The 17,921-nt window shown below is 47.4% G+C and overlaps 1 protein-coding gene across 2 annotated transcripts in view; it reads left to right on the top strand.

Moving 5' to 3' along the window:
• ETS1 (ETS proto-oncogene 1, transcription factor) overlaps positions 1 to 17,620 on the top strand; it is a 66,149-nt gene extending 48,529 nt beyond the window's left edge. For both annotated transcript variants that reach the window (XM_024740803.1, XM_024740802.1), the window contains 2 exons: positions 12,423 to 12,541; positions 13,798 to 17,620. In XM_024740803.1, coding sequence (XP_024596571.1) covers positions 12,423 to 12,541; positions 13,798 to 14,013 — 335 coding nt within the window. In that variant the 3' untranslated portion in view covers positions 14,014 to 17,620. The remainder of the gene's footprint in view (positions 1 to 12,422; positions 12,542 to 13,797) is intronic.
• Positions 17,621 to 17,921: the final 301 nt, after the last annotated feature.

Raw genomic sequence — 17,921 nt, 5'->3', positions numbered from 1 at the left:
GAGGGAGTGGAGCTATTGCTCTGTAAATCAGCTTTATAGAACTTCACTCCAGACTGCCAGACTTCTGTTGCTACAAATAAGGAATCCTTTCCTATCACTTCTGCAGTTGGTATGGAGCAGGCCTGCTGGTAACTGTCGTGTTGTCGTTGTCTAGGAGAAGCCCCAGCTTTGTGTTGTAATTGTTGATGAAGTGGTGAGGGTCTCTTCTTTATCCTGGAGCCTGAGAAAAGCTAAGCCCAAAGCTAGTCAGTAACTATAACGAAAGTATGTTTTACCATGCTGGGCAGATTTGTGAATAGTTGATCCCTCAGTCTCCTAAAGGCTCGATATGGGACCGTCGTCAGGAATCCAACTTGCAGATATTTTTGCGCGAGGCATCACGCGAAGCCGTACCAGCCTTGTAGAAATAGAAGCCCTAGGTATTCCCCTGTTGCTTTTGGCCCGAGATAAACCTTCTTCTCACTGTTTTGTAGATAAATTAGAGCCCGTCCACCGTCACACAATAACAGAGTCCCTGGGCCATGCCCAGAACCTGGGGGATCTGACTGGTCACTGAGTTTTAGGGTTCAGGAACCTAAAGCTACTGCTAAAACATGTATTTGAAAATAAACAACTCTCCTGCAAAAAGGAGTGCTTCAAAGCCCTTCAGTTCAGAATGAAACCTGAGATTGGATGGCATTTCCTGAAATCACAGTTTTCCGAAGGAAAGCTGGATTGCAAAATCATCCCAGCGTCCTCAGGTACAAACAACCACCGAGGAAGCTTCTGGTGTGAGCCTAAGTCACTGACGAGGAAGGGGGGCGGTGCGTCACCGGAGCAGAGTAGTGCAGTGTGAATTTGTGCAGAAAATTCTAATGCTAGTCTACAGGTGGGTATGTTATTAGGAGCAGCTTGGAGTTTTATAATTGGGGGAGGGTGGTTATTCCCTGAGCCAAGCTCTGGAATATAGCCTTTCCATGTCCCTGCTGTTGCGATACGGGTGTGAATTGACTAAAGTCAAGAAGAACCAGCTTGCTGACATGAGTGTAGAACTCTGGTGCCTGTAGTGTGCAGTACTGCCTATTACAGGGGCCCTGAGGTTCTCGGCCCAGGCAAGGCTGGGCCTGGCCTCAGGCTTACAGGAAGCATCACGGTCTTGGTGTAGACCATCCTTGGCCAGCACCTGGGTGGCTGGGAAGAAAAGAGCTTGGCAGTGAGAAGGGCAGACGGAGCATCTTCCCTTTCCTCCTCACAGGCCCCTGTGAGTAGCAGGCTGTAGGAAGCCAGACGGACCCCCTGAGCCTAACTGGAGGCTTGCTGCCAGAAGCCGGGGGGGACTCTGATTCTCTGTGCTGTGTTTGGCGCTGGGTCCTAAGGGGGTGTGTGGAGTGCATTTGGGATCTCACTGGAGTAACGGGTTAACATGCTGCTCAGTTATGAGGCTGCTGGGGAAATACTTTGGAGCCTGGGGAAGGAGAACTCCCTGGCAGCTCTGGGCTGGAGGCGGGGTGGGGGTGGGGGGCAGAAGCCCCTTGGTGTTGCCTGCATGGACGTTCCACTGCTTCCGCCTCCTGACTGGTTCGCTTTGGGACCATTTTTCTTAATCATCTGCCACCCGTGGAAAAGATCACACGGTGGGAGGATTTGGCCTCACTATTCATTTTTTTCTTCTAACTGGCTTCGGAAATATGGACAGGGAGGTTCCCTGTTTCCGTCAGTTGCCCTTGAAGACCGCGGCTGGCTGAGCCACCCCGGGGTCTGGACGCAGCTACGGTAGCTCCGGCGAGCTGCCTTTGGGGCAGAGAGGCCCCTTCATGCTTTACAAAACAGAATCTCAGACCCTGGTGTTCCAACTCGCTGAGGCCTGTGGGTGCCTGGATTAGGAGGCAGGAAACTTACACGATGACACATCTCTTCTGGGGACCCAGTCCCCCAGCTTTAAAGGAGTCTCTGAGTCTCCCATTTATTTGGGTCACTGTTTCTTTAACAAAATCTAACTCCAAGTGGTGGAACTGGGTGGTGACAGTTCTGGAATTCCACTCTGTCTCCACTTTGAAGCTCCACCTTTTTGTCTTTGAAGTCAGATGTTTCCACTGAACAGAATTCAGCCAGTGTGTTGCCGAGGCATCCACACAGGTCCTGTCGGCCTTGAACAGCCGGCCTGGAAACTCCCGCAGCCTCTGCTGGGAAGGGCTCTGTTAGATGTCGCCCCTCGGCATCTCCTGGTTCCCTGGATGCCTTTGCCTCTCTGGACACTGATTGACCAGTGGTTCCCCGGCGTGGAGACTCCATTCAAGAGGTGCTACAATTGACCCTTGAACACCACACGGGGGTGAGGGGCGTTGACTCCCACACAGCCAGAAATCCGAGTATAATCCCCAAACGTAACTACTAGCCTGCTGTTGACCTGCTAACATAAACAGTCGATTTACACACCTTTTGTCTGTTCTGTGTACATCTGCGTATATTTTATGCATTCATGGCATACCGAACTTTTTTCTTAGTTTTTCCATATTTCGAGGCTATGCGGTTTGTCTGAGTTTTTCTCAAATTGTTGCAAATCTACAAAAAAGTTTTCCAGTGTATTTATAAAGAAAAAGTCCATGTATAAATGGACCCATGAAGTTCAAACCCCTGTTGTTCTAGGGCCTCTGTATATCCCTCCCTCTTCTCCCTAAAGTGACTTTCATGTGATGCTTACAGATAGGATGGTTATCAGCACCCCGTCTGTCACTTTTATGCCTTCAGACTTAAATCCAGGTTAAGCGCGTGACAGGAGACCATCCAGGATGTTTGACCACTGGGTATGTTGCAGAGGTTTCATCGTGGTGGGGTTAAGAGCATGGACTCTGGAGCCAGGCGGCATGAGTGTGTCTTGGCTTTGCCACTGACCAGCTGCGTGACTGTGGGCAAGCTGACATCTCTGTGCCTCAGCTTTCTCACCTGCAAAATGGTCATAATAGGAGTTCCTATCTCCTAGGATTATTGTGGGCATTACATGAATAGCTTATGGAAAGCACCCGGCACAGCGCTAGGTCCACAGGAAGCGCCCTCTAGGTGCTCGTTGTTACCACTGTTTCGTATTATTCTCCAGACCTTCTGTCCTTCAATACAGTTCTACATTCTTCGAGGTCAGGGGATGATGGATTTGACTTACAGAATTCCAGTAATTCCGGGCAGTATCTTGGGGGCATCAGATTAGGTCCCTTCAGCTATTCAGCTCAACCCACACGTGTGTCGAGCTCCTACTACGTGCTAGACTCTTTCATACACATTCTTTTTTTTTTTTTAACTGTCTCCAATGACCACATGAGGAAAAATGTGTCGAGCTCCTACTACGTGCTAGACTCTTTCATACACATTCTTTTTTTTTTTTTAACTGTCTCCAATGACCACATGAGGAAAAATCTGTTATCCTCATTGTACAAAGGAGGGAATTGAGGTTCAGAGGGGGAAGAAGTCTAGCCCAAAGTCACACGGCAAACGGCAAAGGAGAGGCCTTTCACAGGTTTTCACAACGTCAGACAATTTGTGGGAAAATATCCAACGTTAGTAGCATGTTAGTTTGGGTCTGCAGATGCCAAGGCACGATTAGACTCGGGGGAGAACATCTGAAGGACACAGTGGGAAGAGGAAGAAAGGGCAGGGGAGCCTTCAAGCTGTGCCGCAGGTAGGAAGGAGATTTGTAGGAAGAGCCTCCAACTGCAGCTCAATTCCGGGAGGTGTGGCCAGGCTGATGGGACTCCTCGGTCAAAGACTGGGGAGCTCTCTGTCTTGCAGGAATGGCCTCATGTGCCCTCTGTGCCATCCCTGGCTGGAGCAGCCCCAGGAAGCCTGACCTTGGTTGGGGACAGGGTGGATGGAGTCACATATGCTGCCTGTGGCCAGAGGGCCCAGCAGCATGCGGTCACGGCCCCATCATCCCTGACTGATCAGCGTGGCGTCTGGCTGGTCGTACAGCAGGACTCTAGACCATGGTCCCGACGCTCTTGGTGGCCCATGACGGGCTTCTGGATTCAGTGCCTATTGTTGACTTTAACTTACCGAACTGCATTGTTTGCTGTGTGACTCACCTCTCCCTGAGAGATAATGAGAGTGAAAGTTGTCCTAAGGTGGGTGAATGTGAAAGTCTGAACTCGGTGAGGAAGCTGGGACTTGCTTGGCGGGAGAGTTGCTCTTAGGGCTGGGCTCCGTGGAGGTGTTTGACCTTCAGAGCTGAGATGGGTGCAGTTTCTCGTGAAGGCCCCTCAAGGCTGGGTTCTCGCTCCTTTGTTCTTTAAAGGCGTGGGTAGCGCCTTTTCAGCTCATCCCATTATGGTGGAACAGAAGTGTTTCTTCTGCTGCCTCTGTGCTGCTTTTAATACCCTCTTCTGTTATTCCACCCGATCTGGCTACCATGCTTTACATTTGAGGGGTGTTCAGAAATTATTTGCTAGATAAAGGCTTGAAAAGTTATATGCTCAAATGATGGCTTAGGATCTAGTCGCCTCCCCAAGAATTTGAATACGTTAACTAGTCATTTCTCGAGGGGGAAACTTGGTACGAGGGGGAAACTTTACCCCCTAGGATAAGATAAAGCTCAGATTGCATTCGAGAACCTACCAGAAAAGGTCCAGGCTTCAGAACTCTCAAGTCCTATTTTCTAGTTCTAATCAGCGAAGACCTCCTTCTTTCTTCTTGTCACCTACATACTTAGGAAGGCATTTTCTTTCGACATTTACATTAGTGACATAAAGCTTTTCTTTTTTCTTTCTGTTTTGGTTTCTAAACAAAATTTTCACTCCGTACCCTCAAATCCAAACCTTACCCATATCTGGTGACTTCTTAAAACAATCAGTTACCTCGAAGACCTCAGGAGGAAAAGCTGTAAAGAAGCCCGCTTCCTGGCTTCAGCTTTGCTGGCTCACTATCCAAGTGTGTGTCTGAGTGGCAGATTGGACATGGTTAGGCTCCTGGGTTTGGAGGAAAAGTGCCTGCGTTCGCATACAGGCTGCCCCTTTAAGAGAGGAAGGGTCTCCTTTCCCTGCGGCCACTCCCACACATGTGTACTTTGAACACACGTAGGTGTAAGGAGCCCAAGCAAAAACAAGGGCCTTTCCTCCAGACACTTAAGTGTGTAACTGTCTTGTTCTCAGGCCCCAGGCAGACTCAAGTGAGCCTCACTTTCGTCTTTCCCAGGTGGGGCAGCCCGGCTGACCCATTGCCAGCCCCAGACTCACTGCCCAGACTGTCCTGGACATCAATAGCTGGGCAAGACTTTCTGCTCTTCCTTCAGTTAATAGTGATGGGATCTGTTTCTAGGGCCAAACTACAGACATTTGTGGGGAATGCTGGACTCATTCTAGCTCAGCCCTACATAATTATTAGGTGGAGTGTGCTTTGGTGATGAGTATAAATGATTAGGAGGGGAAAAACGTGCACTGGGGGAAAGAGGATCTAAGTCTGTCTGTGGCCAAGATTTCCCCAAACCATAAAATGTCGGTGATACTTTCACTTGCAAAGCAGTTTGCATCTGCTCTTTTTGCGCCTGCCTACTTTGAATTAGAGCAAGAACTTCAGAGTTACCCCTCACTTTAAAAAACCTTAACCGGTTATTCTCATCTACAGTGTTTAGAACATGTCACACTTACATACTTTAACCATTTTGTCTTAGCTTCTAACTTTCTCCTTTTTCAAAGTTGCCATATAAAAGGCCAGTTGAATTCTTGGAAGAATCATTGAATTTGATCTAGTGCTTTCGCTATTTTTTTTTTTCAACTCCATCTTTTTTTTCTCTGGTTTTCCTTTTGGAAAAGTCTGCTTTTAAAAATATTTTTTTCTGTTGTTTAATTCTTCCATTGTTGTGTTTTATTATTTTATTTTATTTTATTTTTTTGGCTGCGCCGCACAGCGTGGTGGGATCCTAGTTCACTAACCGGAGATTGAACCCGTGCCCCCTGCAGTGGAAGCGCAGACTCTTAACCACTGGACCGCCAGGGGATTCCCTCCATTGTCGTGTTTTATGTTGTTCCCAGACTGCTCTGCGCTGTGGTCAGCTCTTTATATGTATATGCATATATTTATATTTATGCTTATTTTTAATAATAGGGACTTGATCTACATCTCTGTAAAGTAGAGAGGAGCAGGGATAACTATTTTCATTTTAGGGATAGATAAACTAAAGCCCAGAGAGGTTAACCAGCTGCGTGAGCTCACTCAGTGAGTCGGGGAAGAATTGGGATCAGAGCTCTAGACGCTAGACTCCCTGTTTTGGGCGTTTCCCACCATCCTGTATATATTTTCATTTTATGCGATACTATCTGCTGTTATCGCTCTGTCAGTATGTCCAATGCCTGACATCTTTGTTTGTTTGTTTGTTTAAATTTTTTGAAATGCTTCCTCCTTTCTTTTGGTCTAACGTGTCAGAGACATGGACTTGACATCAAAAGCTGGTTTTAATTGTTCTCTAACTTGTTTCCATTGTTAAGTCCTGGCTATGCCAGCAATACATAAACACAAGGGCACGAACACGTTGCCCCTCATGACGTCCATGAGGTGTGTTTTTCAAGTGCCTGTCAGAATGTTGTTTGTGGTTATGAGTTGAATGATTGGAACTCGTATCCCTGATTGCTGCCCTCGTGTTACTAGCCCTTGATAGAGGAACATGTGTATAGAACATATTGATCTACAGTGATTCATTGAACCGAGGCACCTTGGCCAGTTACAGAATGTATGGTACACATACAGATTGTGTTGGGGATGAGGTGAAATTGGGTTGAGTTGAGGGCAAAGGAGGGACATAACTCAGAAGAGGTGGGAAAAGGCACCTACAGGCATAAAGCCAGGCCAAAGCATGAAGCAGTCTCTACTCTTCCTTCGTTTGAAAATCCCGGCGCTCTGGATGCCAGACCAGCCAGCAGTACATCTCTTGGTTCATTCATCCTCAGGCAGGAGACGGCCCAGAGGGCAAGAGACTGACAGGATGCTTTCTGTTCAGTTTGTCATTAAACGTCATTTCATAAGGACTGAACGGAGACAGAGGGACTTGGAGATCTTTTGTGAATGATAATTTAGAAGGGGGTTGACAAGAAGGGGGTGATGCTTAGAGACTCCGGGGTGACCCACCACCCCCAGAGGTAGGCACTCCTGCAGTAGTCTGAAAGACAGTTCACACTTGTGAACAGATGGGTCATTTCTGGATTTGAGTGTTCTGTTTTTGCCATCATCGTTTGGCTGTGGGTAGAGACACCTGGGTGAAAGGGAGGGGCCAGTCGGTCCCGTTCCTCTGTTTTAGAACCACCTGTCAGATGTGTGCTATTGGGGCAGAGTGAGCCCTGCTGCAAGGGTGGCCAACCGTGAGAGTTTCATAGGTTAAAATAAATGTGGTGTCCTGCCCACACTGAGGTATTTGACTTTGAGAGTCGAGCTGCAGAGATTAGATTCTCAAAGTAGCAAACGAATTCCCCAAAGGACAGGAGGTGTGGTCGTTTTTATTTTGGGGCCCATGTTGATGAAACGTAGCCTGGGAGTCACCCATATTGTTTGGCCCCAAATATAGTTTAATAGAGAGAAGCAGTTTGGGTCGCTTCTGTAAACCCTGACACCTTTCCGCAGAGGAGGTTGTTTTGAATCATGCAGTTCAGTAAATGTTTACCGAGCACCTGTCCGAGACGAGGTCCCAGGCCTGGCATTGAACACAGAAGGGTCAATCAGAGGCAGCCCAGGCTTGCAGGGAGCCAGCAGCTGGAGTCACTTAACAACAAATAGCTTTTTGATAGCTGGTGTTTGTTGGTGAGGCACCATCCCAGGCTTCGGGTTACAGCAGTGAAAACACACAGTCCCCGCCCTTGGAGCATGTGTTCTAGTGGTGAGAGAGATGCAGGGAGAACAAAGCTGTCGGAGCCGGTCTTGGTGCAAGCAAAGCATGATGGGAGGCTGCCCGAGAGAGCCGCTGCCCCGGGCTCCACTCTTGTGTGTTAACCTCGCGCTGGGCACAGGTGACAGAGTGAGAACTTGCAGCTGAACTGGAAAGGAAAAACTGAAGTCCCACCCTGACGCCCCGTTCATGAGCAGTGAGCTCATTGCCATGGCAGGCAACCCCCAAGCCTAGAAACTGAGAAGATACCTATACGTGGCCACACGGAAAGAAGTACGATCCTGAGCGCCTGGAGCGCCTTTCTAACATCCCATCCTAGCCCGTTGCTTTCCTTTTACCGAAGTTGCTCACTTCTTAGCCTCGGAGCAAGGGAGTAAAAAAGCAGGGGCTTTTAAATAACCATCCCTGGCTCATTGAGATGGATATGGGGATCTCCCAGTCCCTAGACAAAGAAAAGGGACATAAACAACCAAATGAGTAAGACTTTACTTGAAGCTTCGCCTTAACAAAAAAAGAGATGGTAGCCTTGGATTTGAAGTGCTTTGAGGGTCGCCTCTGAAGGGAAGCATCCTTGTGAGACTTGCTCTGCTGGCCTGCGGTCCCTCCAGGTACCCACCTGATATCATCCCTTCTGAGACTGTGTCGCAGTCTTCAGATCAGGACTGTCAGTGTTGCGCTAAGAGTTTTCCTCTTCCCCCCAGAAGCCGAGAAGAACAAAGCAGTCAGAGGAAATTCCCCACTGCGGCCGGGGAGGGGGCCGACGGCGGGGTAGGGGGTGGTGTGTGTGAGTGGGGCAGGGGCCCTCCCTCCTGCATCGCCTGGGGGAGAGACTTCCTTCTAACAGGGACCCCTCTGTTGTTGCGGTTCAGAGCTCTGAAGCATAGTTTCCCAGTGATGCCACTGGATTCCTGAAGTGTGACACCCCAGGGCAGCCTGGTGAAGGCCGCTGTTGACTGCCTCGGGGCCCCTGGACAGGGACACCATTGTGAGTCACATTTGATGTATGAGCTCCCCCTTCCCATGACTGGCACTATTCTTAGTACCATTCTCTGCTCCCCGGGACAAAGGTCATTGGGACCACAGTCCAGTTGGGTGGGTGTGTGGGCCTGGGCCCAGAGCGGAGAGGAGGTGCCAGGAAAATAGAGGAAAAGGCTTTACCACGTGAGGGCGTGTCGGAGGGAGGGCACGGGATGGAGCCCGGCCCTGAGGATTTGAACAGACCAACTCCAAGCGCTGCAGAAACAGCCCCTGGGAGAGCTCGGACCGGGAGGGCCAGCCTCAGCCATCGTTTGCACAAGTCTGGGGCTTGAGAACTTCCCTTGGGGCTGGACTCGGGTGCTGGCCAGCAGGTCAGTGTCACCAGGGACCCCAGAGCCACCTCCAAGTGCTGGCCTGTCAGGTGGCCCTGATTTCCCCTCCCAGGCCCTCCCACAACCCCGTTTTTGTGGAAACAGGCTCCCGTGTTGGACTGTCCACTGGTCCAGCCGGCGGACAAGCCGTCCCGACGCCCACATTCCTGCCCTGACCCAGCGTTTCTGGCCGGCAAAAGAACCCCACGTCCTTCCCACTTCTGTTGCCTCCACAGCCAAAAGGAGGGTCGGGGTGTCAGCAGAAGTGTACAAGAGAGGAATCTCTGGGAGGCATCACGGATCCCTTTCGTTCGGGGTCACCGTGAGCGCTTTCTGAGGGGTTAGCAGCAACTTCCAGAAAGCCCTGGGTGGGAGCCCTGTGTGCGTGGTTGGCCTGAGTGGGCCGGCTGGATTCTTCCTCAAGAACTGAGGAAGGAGCCTTGAGCTGACATCACCGCTGTTTTGACTTTGCGGCCCAGCAGAGACTCCCCATCCCAGGCCCTGTGCTTTCTTTAGGCATCTGGTTTTCGTATTGATCCTCCCCCTTCCCTTCTGTAAATAGGAAAAAAAAAGAGTTAGAGGACACCACACCTAGACCTGGCCTCCCAGTTCCAAGATTTCAGTTTTATGTTCCTTATGAGCAAAGGAAGACTCACAATGACGGAAAAGCGAAAACACCCACACGCGAGGGCTCACCCCGCCCTCGGCCACATCCATAGACACCAGGGGTCAGAGGCACACGGAGAACGGTCTGGAGCTGCAGGGCCTCAGTTCGGGGAGCGGCAGCATGAACAGTGGCAATAGTTCTGTCTGACGTCCCTTCCTCACGCGCCGGTCCCAGCGACGCTAATCAAAGCCCCTTCCTTCCCCACTTGATGGCCGCATGTCTCGAGGGTGGAGGACGGAGGTGGCTCTTGGACCGCCCTCCCCGGACTCGGGACGTGCTTGCTGTTCCCAGCCAATGGCCAGGACTTGCCTGGGGACAAGAATCCCCATATTTCTTTCCCTTTCCTCAGCTTGGTATAATTAGCCCCCCTCGTCTCCCCAAAGGGATTTTAAGACAAGTAGTGTGGGAGAGGTTTTAAGGTAACTAGTGGGGGGAGAAATAAAGGAGTTACGTAGGCTAACAGCGACCACGAGGGGACCTGACTGGGCTGGAAGTGCCACCTGTGGCGGTGGACACCAGGGTCACTAGTGACAGCTGTCTGGAGGACCACTGGCCGCCCAGTGTCCTGGACTGCTTGCTGTGAGAAGCGGGCAAGAGAAGATGTGTTTAGAAAGCCGGGTCCTTTGATCCCTGGGACCACTGCAGCCAGCGGGCAGTTTAGATGCCAGCTTCTGGGCTGGTCTTGTCTAGGGGCAATGGAGTGTCGAGATGAAGAATTTGGGGGTCAGGCTGCCTGGGTTCCAGCCACACCACTTCTGACCTGCGCGGCCTTGGGCAGGTTATATAGCCTCACAGTGGGTCAGTTTTCTCTGCTGTAAAGTGGGAGAAACGAATACGATAACAACAGCCTCCACGCGTGGACTTACTGTGAGGGATAAATAAGGTGCTATAAAGCATCGCATGTTACTACGGTACATAGTAGGTACACGATAAATCATAGCTGCTGTTCATATTTTCCTTTGCCAGGTGTCTGAAAGCAGCACCCCACTCTCTCTCATGTCTGTGTTATGTGGTATCGACCCAGGAGAGGACCGTGAACTCCCTGGCTTATTTACATAGTTTTGGACTGTAGTAGTTGATTTTTCCTTACATGTCTCGTTTCAGGGATCCTGTGAGTATCTATACTCATTCTCCACTTCTTCAGGGACCCTGTTATGTCACAAGGGCTATTATAACTGCGTTTTTCTTATTATTCTGCCACCAAAAATTCCATAGCGTTTCTTAATAGAAATCTCTTTTCTTACTCCTGTCCATCCGGATGACTTCTTAGTGATTCCTCATAGGAAGTCACTTTAGGACATTACTCCAGGCAGAGGGTGGTAGCTGGTGACTATTCAACGAACGGCTAAGAAAGCTGCAAACGTGTCCGAGCTGTCCATGAAATCGTTCTTCAGCGAGGGGTAGAAACAGAGAACCGTAAGGCTTTACCGGTGTTGCTCCTGGGACTGTTTCCTCAAACGTTAATATATTTTGTAGGCATTTGCTGAATCATTTAATTCTAGAATTTGTGTAAGCTGTTTCTTGCCAGATGGGTTTAAAGTACTCGGAGTGAGGATGAGGTAGAGATATTTCCTTTTCCCCGTTGAGCCTGGGCCGTGCTGAGGAGGGACCACTAGGAAGCTGTTGCTATAGCAGTTGCTTCTTTGGGCTGTCCCAGAGCTCAAAGGAAGCTCCCCGACCAGCTGCTCTTTGCTCACAGGCGTCCATCAAGGTTACCCTGGTGCCTGGGAGTCAAGGTCCGGGCAGTAGGCCCACCATTCTCTCATTGTGCCTGGAGCAACGTCACATCACTTTCCTGAGCACCTTTGTCTGCACCAGTAGAATGGAAACAGTCAGCCCAGTGGGCCTTGCCTATAAGGAGGGTAGAGAGAGGCTTTTAGGAGCAAGCAAGGTGGTGTATGTGAACATGCCTTATAGACGTGTAAGACGTAACAAAAGTTTGCCCTTAGAGGTCGTAAAGGACATTTCTGTTTTAGACTGAGAGGCAACGTAAAGCTTGTTTCCTATTGAATCTCAGTTTACTTTGGATCAGACAAATTTGAAACTCAGGTTGAAGATTAGAGTCTAAAAAAAGTCAAGTTTTCCTGTATGAGTTAGAGCGTGCCAGGCTGTCTTCATCTACATGGACTGGGTCTTTCCTAGCCACACTGTGTCCGGATTGCTTACGGGCTTTGACTTCTGATTGGAACTGGTAAAGGCATTCCTTGCTTGGTTCATACCTTGAGTCCTTTGTAAGGCAAAAATAATGACTTGCTGCCTTGGAATATCTCAGAGGAGCGAAACAGTGTTTTCCTTCTGGAGTTTGCTTAGCAATAAAAACGGACCGACCCTTAAGTCGATCCAAATAGGGCAATTGCTATTCTGTGTTAAAGGCTGTTTTGGTAGGAATCCTTCACCTGTGCGGTCTGTTCAAGCTCCTCGCGCCTCCTGTGCCGCTTGTGCTCTGTGCTGCCTTCATTTTCCCCTGGCTGATGGGCTGAGAGGGGAGGGGTCGGGGGTGCCCTGTGATGGGACTAGTTGCTGAGAGTGTGGAGCATCTGGTATGATGACTCACCATGGCTTGTGTCTCCAGGCAGTGGACCAATCCAGCTGTGGCAGTTTCTCCTGGAACTACTCACCGATAAATCCTGCCAGTCTTTTATCAGCTGGACTGGAGATGGCTGGGAATTCAAGCTTTCTGACCCAGACGAGGTAAGAAGGGAGTGACTTCACAGAGTCTCCTGTTGAGGGAGGATGAGAGAGAGCGCTGGAGATGGGTTCTGGGGGGTCGATGACATTTTCTAGGGTCCAAATCCCAGCTCTGCCACCTGCTGCTTGGGTGACCTCGTGTGAGCCTTAGTTTCATCATTTGGAAAATAGTGAAAATATCTACATTGGCCATTTGTTTTCCAGGATTAATTGATATGATGCCTATAAAGTGCCTGGCACCTAGTAGGCCCTCTGTAGACACAAGTTGCTTTCTCTCACTTTGCGCCCTCCCTGGTCTTGTGGCTCTGTGAATATGGAAGGGGGCTGACAATTGGAGAGGCCTTGGAAGATTGGTACAATTTTCACATTAACTTGGGTTTTCATTAACAAATGCTTTAGTGAGGGGAGGAGGAGTAAATTGAGTTTGGGATGAATATATACACGCTACTATTTATAAAATAGGTAACCAACAAAGACCTATTGTATACTACAGGCAACTCTACTCAATATTTGGTAATAACCTTTAAGGGAAAAGAATCTGAAAAAGAATATGTATATATATATATAATATATGTTTTATATATATATTATATATATATAATATATATGTTTTATATATATAATATATATAAAAGTGAATCATTTTGCTGTACACCTGAAACGAACACAACATTGTACTCAATTATACTTCAATACAAAAACAAAACAAAACAAAAAAACGCTTGGCGAGTGGTTGCTCTGTGCCACGCCCAATTCTGAGGATGAAGAACAATGAACAAGAGAGACAACCTCTCTCTTCCGGCAGACATGAGGAGCCCTGTGCCCAGTACAAAAGAAAATGCTTCCTGTTGATGAAAGGCAGGTGTGATTGCAGCTCAGCCGTCCATCCCATGCATTAGATTTCATGCTTTCAAAGCAAGGACATTCTATTAATAATACAGGGTAAGAGGAGACACTATAGTGTTGCTTTTATTTTTTTATTTTTTAATATCAGATGCTTTAACTCCATTCCCTAGAAGTTCAGGGCCACTGTGTTTTCATCAACTCAGAGAATCAACTTCACTGTCATTGTTGCCCAACCCTTGTAGTTCGGAATTCGGATAAGATTGGTCAGAAAAGTAACTTCTATGTACATGAATCTCTAACCCTTTCTTGAACATCATGGGTCACCATGGACGGGTGCAGGCAAATAAACATGTACATTTGGATTATCCTGTAGATGTTTACCCCTCTTCCTTTTTTTTAAAATTAAATTTCAGGTGGCCAGGAGATGGGGAAAAAGGAAAAACAAACCTAAGATGAATTATGAGAAACTGAGCCGTGGCCTTCGCTACTATTATGACAAAAACATCATCCACAAGACGGCGGGGAAACGCTACGTGTACCGTTTTGTGTGTGACCTGCAGAGCCTCCTGGGGTACACGCCCGAGGAGCTGCACGCCATGCTGGACGTCAAGCCCGACGCCGATGAGTGATGGACACCAAGGGGCCGGAGAAACTCTGCTGAGACATTTCAAAGAACAGCCACGTTGGTCGGACTCTTAATTTTTAATTGTTATTCTATTTTTAATTTTCCAGAACTCATTTTTTTACATTCAGGGGTGGGAGCTAAGTAAGCTGCAGCTATAATCAATTGTGCGCCGTTGGAGGAGGAGAGCCAGGACTTGTGGGGTGGGTGGGACGGGAAATTCTTGAGCGGATTTTCAGGAGAGAGACAAGGGCCTTCTTAGAAGCTTGAAGGATCTGGCTTAAGGGAGGAAGAGACTAACGTGTCCAATCATTTTAAAAAAAAAATCATCCACAAAAAAATAATGTGTCTTGAGTTACGGACCTATTAGCAAAAGAAATTGATGCATCAGGAGTCATGAGACTAATAAAAGGCAATTAATTTCCTTTTGTTGTTAGGTCTGGGAGGGTGAAAAAGAGGGAGGTGGGGTAAAGCCTTTTTTTGGGGGATGCACTAAAAACCAAGGACTATTTACCTTTTATTCTACTTTCCAAACAAAGATGGACTTCAGTGGGGAGGGACCAAAACTGTTTTTGTGTTAAAATTTATTCTATTAAATTTTGTGCCAGTATTTTTTTTTTTTTTTTTTCTTAAAAATCGTCTTAAGCTCTCAAGTGGTCTCAGTATCGCTGTACCATGCAATCTTGTTTTTATATGCTGGCTGAGGATTCTGTCACAGTGAAAGGAAACTGTTTATATAGACCCCACTGGAAAGACAAAGCGCTGTCACTGAGATCGGGGATCCCAAATTCATGTGACTGATGTATGGAGGGAAAAATAAGGCTGATTTGGGTACAAGGGAACTGTGCATGTGAATTTCACCTATAAGTTTTTAAGAATTGTGATCACACCCTTCTACTTACTTGTCATTAGTGGATTCTCAGAGTCTGGACTTAACGTTGAGCTAAGCATTAAGTCTTCGAACTGAATGTATTTTGCAGCCCTGGTTTTGGACCACAGTAAACGTAGGAGCACTGTAGAAGTCATGGAAAGGGGATCGAAGGGGGAAGATGGACCTGGTTCTTTACTGGTTTTAGACCTGTAACGTACATGACTTGGAATAAAATCTGTATGCATGGGCATTACCCCTCAGGCCTTAAGAAATAAGTCCTGAATGCATGTCATTCCCAACTAACACTCTGTACTTTCTCCTTTGTGTATTATTTTCCCAGCATCCCACATTTATTGCTTTCCCCCACTCTGTTGTTCAGTAGAGAGAGATGTACAGCTTTCTGATGGGTGAGGGAAAGAGTAACTACAGACATGACATGAGTTGGAGAGCGTCTGATAAAGCCATTTAGATGTCCTGAGTTGTAGGAGCCATGGAAATGAAGGGAGCCTGTGAATAAAATGGGGCTTGGCTGTCTTTGGGAGAAGTGCAAGGCTTTCCTTTGAAGAGTTTAAGGCAGCTGAGTCGGGTGTCAGGTGAGACTGGGTGGGCAAGCAAGGTGCATAGCGCAGATGCTGTGAGGGCCCCGTGCTTTGGATCCCTTATTCTGGCACAGGGTAAGTGAAGGTTAGTAATTGCAGAGGAAGGAAGACTTGAAGGGATATAGGAACTATTAGGAAGGGAGCTGGGGTGTAGGGATAAGGTGGTCCATGGGATTCAAATCTACTTTTAGTTCTCCCAAAGTTGAACTACAGACATAATCAACTGTGGTGTTGTCAGGGGTCATCTGAAAATGGAGTTTGGGGAGGGAGGACCAACATCTGACCACTAAGGAAAAGCGCCTCCTATAACTAGGATCCTCCCCGCTTCCCCGGCTGTACAGGCGCCTGATTCAAAGGAAGGTGACAGAGGGATGGCTTTTCGGGCTTCAGTGAGGAAGGGGAAGAAACATTTAGGACGGGCTCCAGCTGAGAAACTGGAAGTACTAACTACCTTCTAGCGTAGCTTCAAGAAAGTGGATTGTTTGCTCCCAGGTCCTCTTGCAGACCCCGAACGATCAGGAACTTAGCTCTGTGATTCACGCATCTCCTCATACTGAGAAATCGGAGCGTCTGCTTGGAAAGCAAAGGCTGAATTTAGCCCAGCTGTGTATTTTGATCTTCCGGATGCAGGTGCCTTAATGAAGCTCTCGAAATATTTTAGGAGCTGCTCAGGGAGTGTTAGGCAGAACTGTTTGGACTACATTGTTTTCTCTCAGATGATGTGATCTCTGTTGGGCACTGGCAAAGATGTGTGTACGCCTGCGTGTGTGTGCGTGCGTGTGCGTGTGCGTGTGCATGTGTGTGTGTGTTTGCAGACATGCAGAACTGCAGCTGAGATAATCCCGGGGCTTTCTTGTGAAGTCTTTCCACATTTCAGTGGTGGGTGAGAGTAGGACCAAGGCCGGGCATCGGTCACTGCTTGTTTGCCACCAGGCATAAAATCACTTTCTCAACTCATCAACAACCTTTCCTTGTACAATGATGCTGAGAACTCCCCCGTGTGAGTCCTGCCATAATTCCCTAGCAGATAAGATGTAAGCAAGTGCTTCCCCATGCCCTTCAGCTGCTTGTTTGCTCAGATGCCCTTTCTCTCTCAGTGCACCATTTTCAGTATTTGTAGATAGTGTATGCGTTCAGACAGCTTTGTCGATCTGGCCAGATGCTTTTTCTCCTTCTGTCCAAAGGCCAGAGACCATCCCAGGAAGAGTGGTGGGTGGTTTATACACTGGAAATGTAGCAGAATTGTTGGAGTTCTGCTTTAAAAAAACAAAAAAACAAAAAAAAAAAACATGTTAACTTCAGAGGAAGGATGGGCAAATCTGGTTGAGCTGGGTGAAACTCTTATTTTCCTGGAGATGCCTTAACCTGTGCTGGTTTTGGCTGTAGGGTTCAGGGTCACTTTTGTTCCCTTCTGCATTCAGGGGAGGGACTTCCCTACACAGAGCCCTGGTTTTGTGGCTTTGGGGATTGGAGGTAGCATTCAAAGATCAGATATGCTTTTCCTCACTTTGGAGACGAACACTCTGGGTTTTAGAGCATTAACCTGCCTAATGTTCACGGTGAAAATGACACCTTCTCTGTCCTAGTCGTGCTGTGCATGTTCTGCTTTCTCTGTTGGGGTCTATATAAATGCGTTGAACTCTTACCTACATTCCAAAGAAGTTTCGAGGAACCATAAATATATGTATACATATACATATATAAAATATATATATTAAAAGGAAATTATCTCTATCAGGAATACTGCCTCAGTTATTGAACTTTTTTTAGAATACTTTTTTTTTAAGCTCAGAAGTATGGGGTGAAAAAGATGTTATATTGTGTTTGACTATTTTCCAACTTGTATTTTCATATAATTTATATTTTTTAAAAGCTGAAAATTTAAAAGCAAGATGAAAAAAAGGAAAAGCAGGTGCTTTTTAAAAATCAGAACTGAGGTAGCTTAGAGATGTAGCGATGTAAGTTTCTATGTGTTTTTTTTTTAAATGCAAAAAAAAATTTCTTATGGGGGAGTTTTTTGTTCGTTTATTTTAGTAGCTGATGCTGGCACATCATTTTGCTGGAGAATTTTTTATATACTGTAGCCTGATTTCATATTGTATTTTAAACTGTGTGAGATTAAAAGCAAAGAAATTCATTCATAATGATGTGGGTTTGGCTTCAGTCTTTCCTGTCTGGTTCACGCGTGAAAGCAGGACAGATTAACCGACGAGAGACGAGCGCAGGAAGGAACGCAGCTCTGTCCTGCTGATCTCAACTTGCTCTACACCATTTCAGATAAAGATTTCCTAATAAAGTGAGAACTATAATAGGAATAGGGGGAAGTGTAACGTGACATCCCAATTAGAAATAGATGGTATCATCCTTTGTGGAATGTCCCCGGCCTCATCATACCGCATTTTGATGGCGTCTGGAGAACTAAGAGGCACATGAAGAAAATTTTTA

The sequence above is a fragment of the Neophocaena asiaeorientalis genome, unplaced genomic scaffold, assembly GCF_003031525.2.
Source record: "Neophocaena asiaeorientalis asiaeorientalis breed wild unplaced genomic scaffold, Neophocaena_asiaeorientalis_V1.1 scaffold308, whole genome shotgun sequence".
Lineage (NCBI taxonomy): Eukaryota > Metazoa > Chordata > Mammalia > Artiodactyla > Phocoenidae > Neophocaena > Neophocaena asiaeorientalis.
This window is presented reverse-complemented; position numbering and strand designations above follow the sequence as displayed.